The following is a 19,336-nucleotide window of genomic DNA, read 5'->3' as shown; positions in this document are numbered from 1 at the left end:
TGCACAAAGAGCTGTTCACCTGTTAATTCAAAGTTCGGTGAAGCTTGACTCTGAACTTCTGTTGATGATTCCCATTAGAGCGCCGGTCCTCTGTTTACTCAAAGTTTATTGATATTGAACGTATCAACACTGAACTTCACTTGGCCCTTAACAATACACATGACAAGCGTGAAGCCGACGACATGAACGGTTCTCGAAATATGGATTTAGACAGAACTAGATTTCTGGAATCAGTCGATAAAGATAATTAGGATGTTGAAACTTTATCCTTTAGCTCTGCACAACATACAAAACAAGTCAACTTAAGTTTTTAGGCGACACAGAGTGCTGCCGCAGATAACAGTGTTGAAACTCTCCATTCAGGGAAAGTAGAGAATACACAACATGACCTGCATGATATCTGCATACTGTTATTTTACAAATCTGAGTTACTCACGCCACAACACAAATCAAAACACACACACACACACACACACAACAGCAGATAAACTATGCACATCCGGCCTCCGCAGGCAGGCGCTCGATTACATAACACAGAGAGACACATTCCGAGATCAGGAGGAGCAGCTGAAGTCTGAGAGCAGACACGTCGCATGACACAGTGAATCAGTCTTTCTTAAAAAACTGTGCATGACCACGACGCTGAGGCTTGAAACTCAGATTGTTACGGTCATTGGCTCAGTGGCCACACGTCCCTGCTGGTGACGCAGGTTTGTCAAATCATCACTGGAGAACATGTGATAGCGAAAACATGAGCATGTGCAGAAATACTGATGCAAACAGAAAGAGAGATGTGAGGTTTTACTGCTTAGATAAACTGAGCAATTCTCATTAGCTCCTCACGTAACGATACAATACGATACATGATATGATACAATAAGACGTAATATGATAATAATCTTAAGATACAACACGATACAATACGATGCGATACCTCGATATGATTTGATACAATACAAAACGTCATGGTGCGAAATGGGCCTGAGAACAATCCATTAAAGTTTGGTATTATGGGATATTTTATATTCATTTTCGCCAGAGGACAAATCCTTCCATGGTCCTGTGACTCTTCATCTGCATCATCATCCAGTAGAAACATTTCATTTGCACCAACATGTGAATCTGCACAGACAGAAGTGCATCACGCATCCGTCCTCCTCCGGTTACCTTAAATCTTTGGCACATGTTCAATCAGCTGCTTGAGGATAAATATCTATTGTCTGTCTGACGCAGCAGTTGCTGTTATTGTGTTGCTTTAAATTCCAGCAGCGAGACAAACCCTCTGCAGACGAATAGTAATGTTTGCAAACGGAAACTGGGGAAACGTGCGTCCCTGTGCATCGACGTCAGGACAGAGGTCATGTGCAGAACGAACGCTGCCAGAGACAAATCCAGTTAAACCTTAAACCTGTGCTACTGTAAGTAAACCTGTGCTACTGTAAGTACTACTCACAAGTTTTACTTACTACTGTTACTGCCACTACTGATAAAAACCATTAAAATCACATTTAACAACAACGCAATAAGATCTTTAGTATTGTTGTCTCATAGGAAGAGCTCCAGTATCCATCCTACCTGCTGCTATGGGAACTAAGAGTTGATAATAATTCTCCAGAAATAAGTCGGGTGTGGACTAATTCAGTCTGTAAAATACAATAACAATAACATAATAGGAAAATAACTATGTACTGAACTCTTCTCCCTGCTTCTCAGCTGAGATGATCAATACCATCATCTCTAACTGCACAGGGTCCCTCAGGTCAGAAAACCACCTCCTGCTTGTCAGTTATTTAAGTCTAATGTCAAATACAACTCGAGAATTAACACGAATATAAATATCTGTTGCAGTCAGATAATAATTGTGAGACAGGTTCAGCAGAAATAAAAGGAAACATCCCTGAATATAAAGGATGTCACTGAGAGACCTCACAGTAAATCCCATTTATAATAAAACATAATACATACGATAATTCACACATTTGGGTGCAGAACTCACGGTTCGATGCTGTAGGCCTGGCTGCTTGTGTCAGTGGACCAACCTGCTTCTCCACCATGTTGTGATGGAGCTCAAGACACCAAACAGCATGAAACAGCCAGTCAACAACAGGAAGTTCAGCCACACAGCCTTCACAATAAAAGCCTGGGAGTGTGCATCAGCACAAAAATCAATGTCGTTTTTTTCAACCGATATCATTCAAGGTAAAAATTAAAAAAAATGAATCAATACATCTTGTGTTTTGCAGCAGTTTTAGGGAAGGGACATTTTTTAGAAAACATTTTTAGGAGTAAAATCAAAGCCCATCGCTCAACATCAAAGCCACACTTTTATTTTGTAGATTTTAAACGGAAGTGGTGTTTCTCACGTGCTGTGACTTGACAGTGGAGATGTTGTTTCTGCTGATCTGTGATCAATATGGTGAACTAACGGTGGAACAGGCCGCAGCCGATGAGACGATGAACCGCTTCAGTGTATAAATGAACTGAATCGTGTCGGTTGATAAAACGGTCCTGTCGCCTGTGTTCACCCGGAGCCTGTGACCGTTTCCCCCGCAGAGGAACCGAGGAGACACCGCTGACGTCCCCGCAGCCTTTGTGTCACAGCGATGAATAAAACAACGCATCAAAGACATAACATCACATAACATCACATCACATCCCCTCACCGCTGAATCACCGATGACACGAGGATGATACAAGTCAGAGTAACAAAATGACGACTAACATCAAACGGAGATGAGGCGTCATTGGTTTTTTTTTTTTCCTCTCGTTTTTTAAACGTCCTCGGATCTGATCTGAGATTAAAACGAGTCCCAGATTAAAGTGCAGCTCTCACCTCGTGGCAGGTGCAGATCCACTGGGGGAAGATGGACAACATGTCAGAGCTGCAGATACAGTCCAGGACACACGGGAGGTAATAATGGAGCAGACTGAACACCGCAGCATGAGGAGGAGGAGGAGGATGAGGAGGAGGAGGAGGAGGAGGAAGATGAGGGGCTGGACCCGAGCGACACGTCAGCCTGAGGTCACTGAGTCTCAGTCCGGTGTCAGAGCTCCGTAGACCGGGTTATCTAACCGAGTCTGACCCGAGTAAATAAGATGATGTCCGGCTCTCATCACAGGCCGCACTGCAGACAGGGAATCCAGCTTAACATAATAATAATAATAATCATCATCATCATGATCAAATAATAATGATTAGTAAACATAATACTACTAATAATGATAATAATGATTATAACATTAATAATAATCATCATATTAAAAATAATAAGGATAGTAATCACAATCATAACACTTCTACTACTAATATTAATAATACTAACAATTCTTATATTTAATCTAATATTTTAGTTTTTATTATTCTAATAATAATATTAATGATATTAATACTTAATCTGCTCCTACGACTACAACTAGTATTAATAATAATAACAATAATCACAATATTTATCATTATTATAATTACACTCATAGGGATAATAATAAAACTTATACTATTTCATCTACTACAACGCCAACAACTAGTATTAATAGTAATGAAGATACTAACAATATTTATTATTGTAGTATGAGTATAGTATATGTTATCAGATATTTGAGCTGAAGCGTATATGACATGTTTCCTCTACTTCACTAACCAACATTTGTTTAATAGTCTTGAGTCTTGAGTTGCTGAATCACTTATTACTAATCATATACATTTTTCATTGTCCTGATTTTCACTTACTTTAAATAAATCTTTCACAACAGACAGATAATTTCACTTTGCCTCGAGGAATCTACGTCTTTGAGCAAGTACAGATTCTGATTTAATATTTACTTTGACCTGGTTTCCAGTGTGTCGACTATTTCCTAAGGTAAAAGGAAAAAGAAGATTGAAATGATGCCTTTCAGATACATTTTTATTACTTGTTAATACAACTTGATTCTAATAGTAAAAGTGATAAAGCACTTTAACTACTGACTGAGATTTTTTACCAGATTTACGTTTACCAGCACACAGAAAGGTTTTCAGTGATTGAGTAGACACTTTTCTGAATGTGTCATAAGGCTGCATGTTCCACAAACTCACCCAGAACAGTTTAAAATAATATGTCATCTCTTGTTATAAAAACACGAGAGGTGTGAAAGACTTTATGGAGATTTATTTCCCTATAAGTGGAAAATAATTTGTAACTTGAGTTTAATGTCGTCACATTTGTACGTTTTTTGCAGCAGCCAAAGAGGACAGTAGGATTATGCTTCTTATGGAAAAGGATGGAAAAGCTGCACATTTATAACTCAAATACAGATTCTCTATACTATAAACGTCTATATACTAGATCTGAACACTGGTTTATTCATGCATATGTCATGTTGTGTTGTTTTTCATCCTTGTTGTTTATGTCTTATTGATAAGTGGATAATCTGCAAATGTTTTGTCCACTGCTAAACTTGTACATAATAAAAAATGTAATTTCCTCTAACAGAGATGAGCCTGATGTAATCTGAACCACCCGATGTGCAGCAGTTGTATTCTCTGCCACTGGGGGGCAGTGGAAACCAGCGAGGAACACAACACAACCTTTAACAGTCATATTCTTTGTTCTTATCTCTTGATGCTCAGCAGACAAACAAGGGAACAAATCATATAGAATCATTTATTCAGACAGTTTTCAGGTGATGCCAAAAACGTTTAGTCCACTTTAGAAGTCTGGTATAGAAAAACTGAATGAACTCACCAATGACCTCACTACTCGTAGTTTCAGGTGCTGTTGGTATTTCAGCCAATCCCTCGATGAATTGAACTTGTTTTTGCATTTCTTGCACAGTTGATGTGATCATTGTGTCGTAAAGCCTCATTCAATCTGCACTAACGGGTTTGGCCTCATGGGAGCAGTAGAAACCAGCTTTGAACACGACAGACTGACAGTAAGTGAATACTTGGCTATTTATAAATCCAGCAAATACTGAGCAACACTAGCAATTAGCAGTGAGTTCTATTCTGGTCACCTGATTAATGATTATTCAATTCCCATAGTTTTGCTCTAACTGCATTACTACCTGGTTCTTAAAGTCATCAGTTAATCACTGACTTTTCATTTCAATGAGCCGCATTCCTTTTACTATGTCACAGCTCCAGGTGACAAACTCCCGCTCAGTAGAGTGGACTCATCACGTCCCTGGTTCTGATCTCCACAGTTAGGTCCAAGGATTTCATATTTCCCTTTGGGTATAAAAAGGTACCAAATAAAAATTTACTTTACAATTTAAGAGCCAGGCAGTGGTGCGCCTCAACATGCTAACATTGTACTGCATTTAAAACCAGGTGTCGATTCATTAAGGTTGTGTCAGTCATGTTCAAACCTTGTTTCGAGTGCTCTCAAGAGGCCAAAACCAGTTACTGTCTTGTGTCACAGCATTCCCACCTCATCAAAAGGACACTGAAGCAATTTTCAGATTGTATATTTATAAACGGGGGAATATCAACTTTAAAGTCAAGATTTGATGAAACTTGACTTGTGATGATGCAGTTCCAACAGCAACTAGGAGACGCCATGAAAACCACCAAGAACCCACTTATAGAAATCGAGCCGAATTACAATACTACACAACCAGATCCAGTAGACCCGTTATTTAATAGGTCAACGCATGTTCGACCTATTGGCTGACTGCCTTGGGTCTTCCTCATGAAAACAGCCAGTATAAAAAAAAAAAAAAATCCTTCATATGGTACCTTGAGAACACTCAGCACAGTTTAAAGTTAGATTTCCACACAATATAATTTTTATTTTTCCAAAAGACTCATGGTACACGTTTAGTTCAACATGGGTCATTGGATGAAACACCTACAGCACCTGAAAGGACAGATTATTCAAGCAATAAGTTCAATTCTAATAGCACAAAATCATAATATACATCACAAGGCACTTTACATTAGGTCAAGACCACAATTAGTGTGTGCTGATCAAGTGTAGAAAACAGATCCAAGATGTCCTCAAACAACCAGGAGTTTAGACTCACCCCTGCAGGCAATAATTTCAGGCTTTAGCCCAATTCCCCTTTGCTTCCATAGTTGACTGGTCGCCCGCCCTCTAATGGTGAAATTCACAAGACAATGAAAGTGTAGACATTTAAATTGACCAGACTAAATTTACAATTTAAACCAACCTAGTTTGATCCCTGGTGCCAGGTGTAGTCTGGTAGGGCCCCTGCAGCTGAGACTGGGGACGGGCCTGGTAGCTCTGGCTCTGCCTGCGGCTGCGGCTGAGCCTGGTGGATCTGGCTCTGTTGCACCTGCACCTGGGGACGGGCCTGGTAGATCTGACCCTGGGGATGGGCCTGGTAGCTCTGGCTCAGCTGAGCCTTGGGATGGGCCTGGTAGCTCTGGCTCTGCTGCGCCTGGTAGCTCCGGCTCGGCTGAGCCTGGGAATGAGCCTGGTAGATCTGGCTCTGCTGCTTCTGCGGCTGAGCCTGGGGACGGGTCTGGTAACTCTGGCCCTGCTGCGCCAACGCCTGGGGACGGGCCTGGTAGCTCTGGTTCTTCTGCGCCTGCGGCTTGGGACGGGTCTGGTGGATCTGGCTCTGCGGCTTGGGACGGGTCTGGTGGATCTGGCCCTGCTGCGCCTGGGGACGGGCCTGGTGGATCTGGCTCTGCTGCGCCTGCGGCTGAGCCTGGGGACGGGCCTGGTGGATCTGGCTCTGCTGCGCCTGCAGCTTGGGACGGGTCTGGTGGATCTGGCCCTGCTGCGCCTGGGGACGGGCCTGGTGGATCTGGCTCTGCTGCGCCTGCGGCTGAGCCTGGGGACGGGCCTGGTGGATCTGGCTCTGCTGCACCTGCGGCTTGGGACGGGTCTGGTAACTCTGGCCCTGCTGTGCCTGAGGACGGGCCGGGTGGATCTGGCTCTGCTGCGCCTGAGCCTGGGGACGGGCCTGGTGGATCTGGCTCTGCTGCGCCTGAGGACGGACCTGGTAACTCTGGCCCTGTTGCGCCTGGGGACGGGCCTGGTGGATCTGGCTCTGCTGCGCCTGCGGCTTGGGACGGGTCTGGTAACTCTGGCCCTGCTGCGCCTGAGCCTGGGGACGGGCCTGGTGGATCTGGCTCTGCTGCGCCTGCGGCTTGGGACGGGCCTGGTGGATCTGGCTCTGCTGCGCCTGCGGCTTGGGACGGGTCTGGTAACTCTGGCCCTGCTGCGCCTGAGCCTGGGGACGGGCCTGGTGGATCTGGCTCTGCTGCGCCTGAGCCTGGGGACGGGCCTGGTGGATCTGGCTCTGCTGCGCCTGAGGACGGACCTGGTAGCTCTGGCTCTGCGGCTGAGTCTTGGGACGGGCCTGGTGGATCTGGCTCTGCTGTGCCTGAGGACGGACCTGGTAACTCTGGCCCTGCTGAGCCTGAGCCTGGGGACGGGCCTGGTGGATCTGGCTCTGCTGCGCCTGCGGCTTGGGACGGGCCTGGTGGATCTGGCCCTGCTGCGCCTGAGCCTGGGGACGGGCCTGGTGGATCTGGCTCTGCTGCGCCTGAGCCTGGGGACGGGCCTGGTGGATCTGGCTCTGCTGCGCCTGCGGCTTGGGACGGGTCTGGTAACTCTGGCCCTGCTGCGCCTGAGCCTGGGGACGGGCCTGGTGGATCTGGCTCTGCTGCGCCTGAGCCTGGGGACGGGCCTGGTGGATCTGGCTCTGCTGCGCCTGAGGACGGACCTGGTAGCTCTGGCTCTGCGGCTGAGTCTTGGGACGGGCCTGGTGGATCTGGCTCTGCTGTGCCTGAGGACGGACCTGGTAACTCTGGCCCTGCTGAGCCGGAGCCTGGGGACGGGCCTGGTAGCTCTGGCCCTGCTGAGCCGGAGCCTGGGGACGGGCCTGGTAGCTCTGGCCCTGCTGAGCCGGAGCCTGGGGACGGGCCTGGTAGCTCTGGCCCTGCTGAGCCGGAGCCTGGGGACGGGCCTGGTAGCTCTGGTCCTGCTGAGTCTTGGGACGGACCTGGTAGCTCTGGCCCTGCTGCGCCTGAGTCTTGGGACGGACCTGGTAGCTCTGGCCCTGCTGAGCCGGAGCCTGGGGACGGACCTGGTAGCTCTGGCCCTGCTGAGCCTGGGGACGGGTCTGGTAGCTCTGGCCCTGCTGAGCCTGGGGACGGGTCTGGTAGCTCTGGCCCTGCTGAGCCTGGGGACGGGTCTGGTAGCTCTGGCCCTGCTGAGCCTGAGGACGAACCTTGTAGCCAAAGGCAAGGTTGCCTGGCTCCTGAATGTTGGGCTCAAAGGCCTTACTGGAAGCTGTTGAGAAATAACTTTGTTACTTATCTTGTTTGATAGAATCTTAATAGAAGCTTTATATTGACCTGTCATCTTACATGTTATTCTTGCTTGAAGCCCGCCAATGAACAGCAGCCATAGAAGCACCACACTATAAAACAAGAAAGTCACATTAAAAATTAAAGTTTGTCATTTAATTCTTCCACAAAAACACAGAATAAATCACACAGTTACCATCTCATAGGTCCCATGGCTTCAGACAGCGATATGATCAAATACATATTGAAATGCGTCTATCTGACTTCAGCTGAGCTGCAACAACCAAACGTCTGTAGGCCTCCGTGGTGCAGTGGCGAGGAATCAGCCCTGCAGGTGTTTTGATCTTCTCACGACAGCCAATCACAGCTCCCTCTCTTGCTCACAGGTTGATTGGAAACAGGTGGAAGTAACGAGGCTCCTTAGACACACACAGTCCTCCAGTTAGAAAAGTTTCATTCGCTCGTCAGTGTTCAGATTCCACCGATGTGTCACTGAACCATCGTGTGACTTTACAAAATGCATCGGAGCTGATGTTGAGCTTCATGCAGAAGTGGCATCATGTCAATCTTTGTCAATAAAATAAAAATGAACCAGATTTGTAGATTGATGACATCAAGAAAACAATTCAGCAGCAATAATCATCACTGTGATCCTATGAAATAAGGTTTAATGGTACATTTTTATTTCCAAAGCCTTCACGTTGTGTTTGAGGGTTCTCATGGTTCTTCTGTTTGCTTATTATTATTATCCTGTGAATTCTGCAGATCAATCTTGAAACGAATCATCTCTCTTGTCTTCCTGCTTCTCCTGTGTTTGATCTTGATCTTAAAAGTCTGTGACTGTAGATTTTGAACTTTATCGTTTGCTGTACTTGAATCGTATCATTTTATTTGTTGTCTCTAATTTTGATTTCATATTATCAGGATACTTATTATTACTTATTGGCGGGTGGCAACCAGCATCAAAGTGCATTACCGCCCTCTACTGTGTCTTCTTTGCACTATAATATTTGCTTTTTGCATCATATCATTGGTTGTATTTTAGATGAAATGCTATCGTATCATTTTATTTGTTGTCTCTAACTTTGGATTTCGTCTTTGAATGTTAAATGTTATTGTTATTGTTATTGTTGCCTCTGATGTTTTGTTCGTCCATCTTTGCGAAACACTTTGTATCATCTGCTTTGAAAGATGTTATTATTATTATTATTGCTATCATCATCACCATTATTATTATTATATTAATATTATTGATATATTATTGGAATGCAAAAAAAACAACATATTTCTTCCTTTGATTTACTTCGAATAAAAATGTTTTTCTTATGCCTGGCCCTATTACTCTCCCATAACACCATGCACATGTATTTTTGTGTAGGCTTCAGTTTATGGTCTGTAGGCTTGTGATGCTTATGGTGTCATCTCCTAATTCCCAGCTCTACTCCAGTCTTTGAACGCAGCACAAGAGCCGCCCCAGTCCACCGGTGGTTTCACTCAGTCCCTGGTTCTCAGGCGGTGGTGACGGTCATCAGTGGAACCTTAACCCGGGGTGTGCACCTGCCTCCCGGCCGCACACTGGTTTCCGTAGCGGAGGAGCAGCGGGACTCCGGATGAATGAGCGAGAGAAGAAGTGCGGTGCAACAGGCTCCAGGGCTGAAGGTCCCTGAAGGCTCCTCCGCTCCTGTTGCACACAGACCGGCCGAGATGTCCCTGCTGTGTGTCCGAGGTAAGAGCTCCGGGCGTCAGGTGCACGTCTCACTGTTCACAACCCGAACCCCCCACAGGGTCCGAGGGGGTGAGGGGGTGAGGAGGAACAGCTCAGGGGATCCTGCAGAGATTTAAAACAACATCACAGGAACAGAAAACACAACTTCTCAGAGGAATCACTCCGGATTGTTTAGGATAACAAAATGTGAGGAGTCATGTTTATAGTTTTTAGTATTAGTACTGTAAGTAAATTAAGTTTTAGATTACCTCACTCATTTTAACACATTTGACTTATTGAATGTTTGAAATAAATAAAGTTTAGTTTTCAGCTGTTGCTCTAAATGTAACTGACCAGGAACTAGACAAAGACTTCTACCTGTGTGTGTGTGTGTGTGTGTGTGTGTGTGTGTGTGTGGTATTACTCTTGTTATAAATCTATTCACAAAGTGACATTATGGGGATTTGACTTCCTTATGGGGACAAAATGCAAATCCATACAATATTTATTCAATGAATTTAAGGTGAAGACATGTTTTAAGGTTAGATCAGGGTTCGGTTAAGGGTTCGGTTAAGGGTTCGGTTAAGGGTCAGGTTAAGTTTAAGAGGTTAGAGTAAGGTTAAAGGTTAGGGAAGTCATGACTATGGTCAAGGTTACATTGAGTCGATGTAAGTCAGAGACGTGTGTGTGTGTGTGTGTGTGTGTGTGTGTGTGTGTGTGTGTGTGTGTGTGTGTGTGTGTGTGTGTGTGTGTGTGTGTGTGTGTGTGTGTGTGTGTGTGTGTGTGTGTGTGTGTGGGTACTGACCCTGTTAGGAGTGTGTATCTGATCGATGCTTTACGTTACAGTCCACACTCAGATGTCAGCCTCCAGTAGATAAGTCGTATTGTTGTACGGTGGCTGTCTGATAAATAACAAGACATCGACGTTGCAAAAAATGTTTTCACATTTAAAAGAATTTCCATCTGTCTAAAGTTCGGCTCTCATCTTGGTGAGCGGAGTTAAGGATCCACATCAAAGGGAATAACAGTTGATGCACAGTTATTGTTTTTTATTATTTCATCCATAGACTGTTATATACAGATGGACAACGTGACAGCTCCAACAAAAGGGAATCTGGTGCATCCTGGATACTCTAGCTTCATTTCTGGATAGTGGGAGGATCCGTCTTTATTTCTGTGTGAGTCTGTGTGAGTCTGTGTGAGTCTGAAGCTGGAGCGTCTGTGTGAGTCTGTGTGAGTCTGTGTGAGTCTGAGCAGCAGCACATGTGTGAATGTGAAGGAAGCAAAGCTGAACTGGGATTTAGCTCCGGGAGAGAAAATAGCCACAAAACCACATTTTACTTGTTTGATTGCTCGGTAACGTTTTGTTGTGAATTATGTCTTCGTAATGTGAGTTGAACACGAACGAGGATCCACTGATGTTTTTTAAATCCTGCTGTTCACATTTCTTGAAACTTCCATGGTCATACGTGCACTGAGGCGAGCTCATTCCCTCTGGACATCAGAACGTGTGTTTTACCTGCTCATTGTTCACGAGCTCCTGAATTGAAAAACATATGAATCTATTGTTATAACGTTTGTGTTTAATTTGTAGAACATTAACTATTTCACAAGAAACAAAGATTTGTTTATATGAAGCAACAAAAGCATAATCTTCTGCTTCTCTCTCTGATATTTGCATGATATTGTCAGTTTATGGCTTTTTAAAGGTTTGAAACTGGCCGATGATAATTTCTACGAACTCATGAAGTTTTCTGAATGTTTCTGGCTGACGTTTGGTACATTAGGGTTTTATTCTGTATTTCCTGGTCAGCGGTGATTGAACCGTGTAAACTAGAAGCTCAAAGGAACATCTCAAGCTCCACAGAGACATTGTTGAACGAAAGGGGGATAATTATTAACTCAGACAAAAGTCAATGCATAAAACAACCAGAATTAATTTATAAATATCGTTAATTTCAGGGGCAAGTTTTGGTGTCTGACGTCGTTCTTCCACATTCACCATGACGACAGGAATGTATTGAATCTGTTTCTCCTGACATGTAAATATCAGTGGAAACAAGTGGTTGTTTGTAAAAAAAAAAAAGTTTAGTTCATTAAAAATAAAATAAAAAAACAGATTATTCCGTCCTTGCCGACATCTTACTCAACGCACTTGGCTCCCGTCCAGGCGACAAATTGCTCGTCTTTGGCAGAGTCGCTGATTGATTCTCACGCCATTCAAACTATTGTCTGCCAATCTCCAACGCTCAGCCCCTGGCCGTATTGTTCCCCACTGATCGCTTCTGACCATTTCCCATCTTGGGTGTGAGCGCTGCCTGAGGCTGGACGGCCGCCACCGCCACCGCCACCAAACTCCTCTATTACAGGATGATGAGATGGGGGTGGTGGAGGGGAGAGGGTTTGAGGGTTGCAGGGGATGCGGTGGGTGAAGCACAGCTGAGTCGCAGTGGGCTCAGCCAAGTGGAATTATAAAATAGGCCGTCGTTTAATTCCATATCTCGCAGAGAGGCCGATGGAGAATGTGGCTCTTTCGGCTGCGACAGGAGAATCCTCCACTCGTACCCGAGCCTTTCTCAGCTTTGTGTTTTAGATCTCGGAGCTGGAGCCGGACGATACCATCTCAAATCATTCATCTCACTAACGAGGTGCTGCTCAGTGATTGGTGCTGACTCCCTCACTGTTCGCTCTCTGAAGAAACCTGCAACTGTCTCAGTGTCGACTGGATGATTTGGTTTTTAGCCTTTTGCCTTTATTAGATAGTGACAGTGAAAGAGAGACAGAAGGATGAGAGATCAGGGGAAGACGTCCAGTGACCGGCCCCGACTGATCGAGCTGTATATTCACTGTAATCTGTATAAAAACAGACGTAAGTGAAGCCAAAGCTGTTTCTTTTGAAGTAACGAGAAAATGACCTTTAACTTGATTTATAACATCAGTAAACATTTTCCTCAGAAGTTGGTTTCAAGTCTTCTTCTGAAGATTTAGAGACAAATAGACCAAAAAGCACCGTTTGCATTGGGGCGTGGATCATGTATGATTGACAGCTTGTACCGTCCAATGGGAGCAGGTCGCTCCTTCAAATATGTTTCTTCTTCTTTCATAAAACCAAGATGGCTCTGGACCAAGTTTATGGTATATAAATGTTTTCACAACTTCCCCACCCACGTGGCTAAAAAACATAAGTGATTGCAGGTTTTAATACGAGAGTAAAATTGTGAAGTGATGATTTTAAATTTGGCCGCACATAATCAACCGCGTGATTCTCCAAATCATATCGTCTGTGATTTCTCTGTTAAATTATTAATAACACAACATACATTTCAGATCTGATGCCCCTTCCAGGCAGGATGAAAAGTACATCTGCTTTAAAGTGAGGGATGGTGGTTTGGTCAGTAAAAGGCTTTGTAACATCAGGTTGTTTACATATGTCGCTTTTTGACACTCGCTACATTTATTAATGTTTATGATCTCATGAGGACAGTAACTGTTCTTAAAGAAGCTTTTTGAACTTCCCAGACCAGAGACACAAATATGTGTTCGAGTCAGAGTTCAGGTCTTTTCCTCAGACGTGGCAGATGCTCTCTCCCTGATTAAAGAGACCCAGACTTTCACTGCCATTGAGGGGAAATGCAGACAAACCAGAAGAGTGGCTTCCTTGTTCCTTGAGAGCCGTGATGCTTTTCAGAATCCATTTTGCTCATCCCTTGTCCCGCGCTGCGTCGAGGGCCCTCAGAGCCCGGATGGTGGCTGGCAGTCTCCTGCAGACGAGTGAGTGGCTGCGGATGAAAAGACGAGAGGACGGGAGGACGGGAGGACTCGGTCTCTGACAGATCTGTCTGTACCCACACTCGGCTATTTCTGGATGGCAATTAGCAGTGGAATACATGCATGCAATGGCATTGCATAATTTTCCGAGTGTTAAATCAGGTTACTGTAAAGAAATTGAATCAGAAAGAATCAAACTGCGATAAGTTGACGTGCAGGTGGACAGGGGGACTCAAACCTCTTTGTCGTTTCTGCAGCTCGACACACAAACTGGTGGTTGTGTAAGTTTTATTGTGTTAACGTCACGCTGCTGATATGTGAAAGCTTGTTTTTAGGCCACCAGATGTGAAAGGTGAGGCCGGAGCAGGTCGGCCCGACAGCGGCTCGCTGCTGCTGGGCCGGCACGAGTAAAGCTGCAGCGTCCTGTCTGGGAACAGGGGGGGGGGTGGGGATAGAGAGGGAATAATCCTCCGGCCATCTGCTGCTGCAGCTCCCCTGTGAATGTGTGTCTATGCTTATGTGCATCCGTGAGTGTTTGTTGCGCTGTGACTCACGTGGGTCTTCACTTCCTCCTCATTCCCCCCCCCCCCATGATAATGCCACTTCCTGGTATCGGCCTCGCTCGCCCCTGACCGCCTCTCCACACTCCTAATCTCTGCTGCTGGACACAGACTTTTTCTTTTAGTCCGTACAAGACCGATCACAGGGAAATACAGACGAAGCCATGTGATCTGTCTCCAGGAACATGGTTCTTAAATCTCAGATTGTAAATAAAGATAAAGACGACGTGTCTCCACTTCCCCCCCAATGTCCAGAAATGAAGCTCAAATATCCCAGATGAACTGGTTTGTGCCCATTATTTGAAACCAGAGTCGGCACAGTAGTGAATCGGGGGAGGGGAGTGGTGCCGGTACAGCTGTCAATCATGACGTTTCACATTAATTTGCTTTGACTTCAGTTGTTGCTCAGTGTTTGTGCAGCAGAACATTAACAACAAAGTATTACATCAGCGGCTTGTCCCGCCCGTACAGCCGTCATGGCTGCCTATGCAAACTGAAGCCAAGTGTGGTCAAGAGTTGAACTCTACCTGACCTGACGTGTGTTGTGTGTTGACAGACGAGATAACGCTCTGATGAAGAAAGTACGAAGGTTTCTGAATATCCATGAAAAGTCTGCGTCCTTTCTTTGCTGTAATATTTTTGGTACGTACTCACTGATACTGATATAGTATCTGTCTCTTACTCAGTTCAGTACGGCCACAAGTGTTTTGCCCTCAACTTACCTGAATTCACCGTTAGACCCGAGTGAACAGTGTCACAGAAACATGTGTGAAATACTGAAGCCCACCTGCGTCAGTGCATCGTGACCGACGCACAACACAAAGATCTATAATAGTTGTGTTTACTGTGTCGGCTTCATGCGGAGGTCTGCAGGGTCGGCCCTTTAATGGCAGTGAGAGGGTGTTAATGACACGGCCACCAGACTCCCAACCTCCACACACTCAAACCCACCGCCAGCCGACGGACTCCGGCTATAAATAGAATCCACCGTCTGGCCTCCTGTAACGACTCCACTCCGCGGCTGCCCGCCCGCTGAGGGTGGCAGGTCCGCCGCCGCTGAGGAGCGTGAGTGGACCTGAGAGAAACGAGAGCGTGAACACAGGACGAGTCTGGTGCTCGATGAGGAGTATTTACTTGATCTGTGATTTAATACGCAAAGCGAAACCAGCACCTTCACATTGGAGTGACAGTTTGTCAGCAGGTTACACAAAAACTACTGATCTGATTTTACTGAATCTTGTTGTGTAAGAACCCATTTGATTTTTGGGGTGAACTTGATTAAGAGGGATGATCCAGGACTTGTTAATCGCTTTAACATTCTGAGATAGAGAGATTTACCAGGTCATGATTAATGGATCATGATTTAAAAAGTCATATTTGTGAGTGTGTGTAATTTGGTGGTTGATTTGGGTTTAAAGTTTAAACTCCACCGATGACATTCTAGTTGGTTTGTTTGTTAACAGGATTACACAAAACCAATCTCCTGGGTCTGGGTATAGAACCCATTTCATTTCGGTGTGGATGTGGATTAAAGGGCAGATTAAGGGTTTTTCCCCCCCCACTTTCTTTAATGTACAGATCTTGATTTACAATATCATTTTAGTGTGTGTTGAGTGTGTAGAGCTGGATACAGATCTAAATGAAAATCTGAATCTAACTGATTTTAATATGTTTATTGGTAGGTTGTCTTTTTTTTTCAGCCATATAATACTGCGTTTAGTTTATTTCTATTGCGCTGATACACACAGCTAAGATTTTAAGTTTAAGTTATACATTTAACTTTAATATTTCTGTTATAAGAACAAGACGATCATGTGTACGATGTTTGGCCGCGGCGAAGCTTCTTCTTCTGCTTCTTTTGCATGCGTACGCACAGTTCGATCAAAACATAAACACTATATAAACTACATGGACGATATGATGGCTCCACTGAATCTGACGCATGAATATGGAGAATATTGTCTTGTTTTTGTCAGGCTGTGATTAAGAGACACAGATACACGTGTCCACACTAAAATGTCAACCTGTGCACTCATTAGTCGCCCTGCAAAAAGTTTCAATAAACGAGGAGGAAACGAAGACGGGGCTCTGCTTCGTTCTCCCGTTTTAAACTTTACACAGATTCGTATCGTTAATCTAAACCATTCAGGGAAGAAATCCAGTAGAATCGCTGACATATTTGGACAAAGGCAGCGTATGAACAGTGACTCCCGCTGAACGAGCCGATGTGTCGTCTCTCAGCCTCGCTCAGCGTCGACCAGCGGCTCAGAAAGACCAATAATTTACCCCTGAGCGGTTACTTTCTACTGCTGAGCTTCAAAGCTGCACTTTCACATGTCCCTTCAAAGAGATCAAACCAGAACCAGGAGCCATTAAGTGGCTTCAATCTAATGAAGAGGAGAGTGTCGTCAGTGTGCAGTGGAAATGACATATGATCACTTCGGCTTTGTTATCCTGTCAACTGTCATTACTTCTTCAACGTCAGGCTCAAAGTATCGTCTGTAGCGACGGCTGGTAGCTTTGTATTGTATCTGGACATGTGACTTGTGTACGGTGAGAAGAACGATGTGGACGATATCATGAATTTAACACCATTTTATAGAGGTTGTCGACACTACTGTCAAATAGTGATATGACTCCAAAATATACTAACATCCCAACATTCATACAGTTGTTGAGTTGTGCTGTTAAACACATTTCATCCTTTTATTTCACCTACAGAGGAGGTTGTGTTGTCATTACTGTTTGTTTTCACGCACAAACTACTGAGCCGATTTTATTGAAGCTCGTTTGAAGCGCGGGGGTTTGGGCCAAGGAAGAGACTAGCACATTATGAGACGGGGAGATATGCAGAGATATTTATGAAACATCAGGTATATGTTAATATCTATGAGCAGGTGGTGTGGAGCACGTAAGCAGATCTGAGACTTTTACAGTAGTTTGCTGAGCACAGTGTCATCAGAACTGAATCCGGGTCAAAATGATGAATATCAGAACAAAGTTGTTAAAAAGAATTTCCTTTCAAACTGTTTTTTAAATCAGGAACAAAGTGTGTGTGAGAGTGACTGGTAGTTCATTGTGTGTCTGTGTGAGAGTGACTGGTAGTTCATGTGATTGTGTGTCTGTGTGAGAGTGACTGGTTGTTCATTGTGTGTCTGTGTGAGAGTGACTGGTTGTTCATTGTGTGTCTGTGTGAGAGTGACTGGTTGTTCATTGTGTGTCTGTGTGAGAGTGACTGGTTGTTCATTGTGTGTCTGTGTGAGAGTGACTGGTAGTTCATTGTGTGTCTGTGTGTCGAGTCTGTGAACGAGCTCTGGGCAGGAAGTCTGCTGAAATGTAATTTTTCTAATGTCAAAGAATCATCCATCTGTACCGTGCACCGTCATTACACATGTGCCTATGACATAATATCTCTGCAACAGTGCAGCAGCAGGTTTAATCTAATCCATGACTCGTCATGCGAGCATCAGTCTGTTGTTTGCCCCAAATATCCTCCGTCATGTCTCTCAGCGTCTCGACGTCATTCAGGAAACAAAAGCTTTGGATTCAGCGTTTTGGTAGAAAGTTCCCTTCGCTCGTCAGAAGAGAAAAACCTCAATGTTTCCTCTGCACCATGTTTCTTTGTTATTCGTCCACGGCACAATGCAGCGGGGGTCTGGTCGGTTTCAGCCCTGCTTAAGGCATTAGCTCGGAGAGATAATCCCAGCAGCCAAACGCTCGCTCACCAGCAGCACGCATCCTCGTACAATCACTGCGCCGGACACGTGTCTGGTATCTGTCCCGCTTTACTACCTCTGATCGGGGCTCGTCCTCGCCGCGGCCCAGAGGGACACTGACCTCTGCCTTGGCTCTGAAATGTGACACTGACCTCGCTGGTCTTTCCTCCGACTAACGGAGAGTAGTTCTGACGAGCTCCCGCTGCATGTTCTGTTGCAGCACTCCACTGATATTTGATTTATTATGGTTTATCTGTTGACCTCTGACCTCCCGGCAAGGTCAGACGAACTGGAAGAAATTGTACACATTCAATTTTTACAATTAAAAGCATGTTTAACTTGAATATACAAATAAACACAAGTGCAAAACTCTTCACAAATATCATAATGAGTAAAACCCAGATAAAATAATTTAACACTAAATTGTAGTTTCAGTGAAATACTCCAACGATCGTGCCCCCCCCCCCCACTGACGTGCTCGTGGGGTCACATCAGACACGGAGCCTCACCTCAGATTCCAAACTTATCCGTGCGTCGCCCGGTGCTTCATTAAGTTTGTCGTGTTCCTCCCTTTACGCAGAATTGATTTCGACATTTGACATTTGCCGCACGTCTGGGTGTCTGAATACTTTGTCTGATTGGCACCGGGTTTCTGTAACTACTCTTGACTTGAGGAGAAATGTGCCACCAGGGATGATTCTGTTCTTGGTCGACCTTTTCTTGTTTTGGCCCTGACATCGTGTCCAAAATCCTGCGTCTCTGCAGGGGGCCGTCATCAAATGTTTTCTAACAGAGACACATAACTTAGATCCGTCCTGATGAAAGAACTTCACAGGAGAAAGATCGATCCTCTACTGAGAGAAAGCATAGAAAGTGAGTCTTGTAAAGTCAGACCAGCGGTGATCACTGGTGCCCAGAGAATCGTTGTTCTTCAGCAGCTGGGATCCAGAGCGGTGATGATCCCTCTGGATAAATCCAGGCCAAGTCAGTTACGACGCGTGCTGCGGTGTCCGCGCTCGGCGGAGCAGCACTTCAACTTTCAGCTGAAAGTTATGATTGATTTGACTAAACATCACCGATTGTCAGCCCTCAGTGTTTTCTTTATCTGCTGAGAATAAAATTAAACTTGGATGGTAGTTGTTCTTGACAGATGCCGGAGTGGTCCTTTTTTATTTACGATAGATCACAACACATGTCATAAACTCTCGGGTTCACGCTGCTGTGATTTGAAAACCTCCCAAGATGCTCGTGAAACATCTCAACTCAAAGCTCGACAGAACATCCAGTGGTGCCGCTCAGATTCCAACTGTGTTCTCTGCTTAAC

At 44.9% G+C, this 19,336-nt stretch overlaps 3 protein-coding genes across 5 annotated transcripts in view; 1 reads left to right on the top strand and 2 right to left on the bottom strand.

Moving 5' to 3' along the window:
* Positions 1 to 2,115, bottom strand: part of rusc2 (RUN and SH3 domain containing 2) — a 29,987-nt gene extending 27,872 nt beyond the window's left edge. For all 3 annotated transcript variants that reach the window (XM_034596216.1, XM_034596219.1, XM_034596218.1), the window contains exon 1: positions 1,997 to 2,115. The gene's annotated coding sequence lies outside the window, so the exon portion shown is untranslated. The remainder of the gene's footprint in view (positions 1 to 1,996) is intronic.
* A 3,649-nt stretch (positions 2,116 to 5,764) lies between these two features.
* Positions 5,765 to 8,476, bottom strand: LOC117767642 (chromatin modification-related protein eaf-1-like). The gene is made up of 11 exons (XM_034595435.1): positions 8,460 to 8,476; positions 8,324 to 8,376; positions 7,957 to 8,246; positions 7,753 to 7,920; positions 7,312 to 7,599; positions 7,177 to 7,236; positions 6,842 to 6,936; positions 6,449 to 6,514; positions 6,151 to 6,234; positions 6,004 to 6,074; positions 5,765 to 5,837 (listed from the first exon to the last, which is right to left on the bottom strand). The coding sequence occupies exons 1-11, from the start codon at positions 8,474 to 8,476 to the stop codon at positions 5,803 to 5,805; spliced, it is 1,227 nt and encodes a 408-aa protein (XP_034451326.1). The 3' UTR covers positions 5,765 to 5,802.
* A 1,277-nt stretch (positions 8,477 to 9,753) lies between these two features.
* Positions 9,754 to 19,336, top strand: part of LOC117768471 (protein unc-13 homolog B-like) — a 33,058-nt gene continuing 23,475 nt past the window's right edge. Inside the window, exon 1 of the mRNA XM_034596837.1 lies at positions 9,754 to 9,989. Within this exon, the coding sequence (XP_034452728.1) occupies positions 9,878 to 9,989 (112 nt within the window). The 5' untranslated portion in view covers positions 9,754 to 9,877. The remainder of the gene's footprint in view (positions 9,990 to 19,336) is intronic.

This window comes from Hippoglossus hippoglossus, chromosome 9 (assembly GCF_009819705.1).
Source record: "Hippoglossus hippoglossus isolate fHipHip1 chromosome 9, fHipHip1.pri, whole genome shotgun sequence".
In the NCBI taxonomy this organism is placed as follows: Eukaryota; Metazoa; Chordata; class Actinopteri; order Pleuronectiformes; family Pleuronectidae; genus Hippoglossus; species Hippoglossus hippoglossus.
The sequence above is the reverse complement of the archived record's forward strand: the minus strand, read 5'-3'. Positions and strand labels throughout refer to the sequence as shown.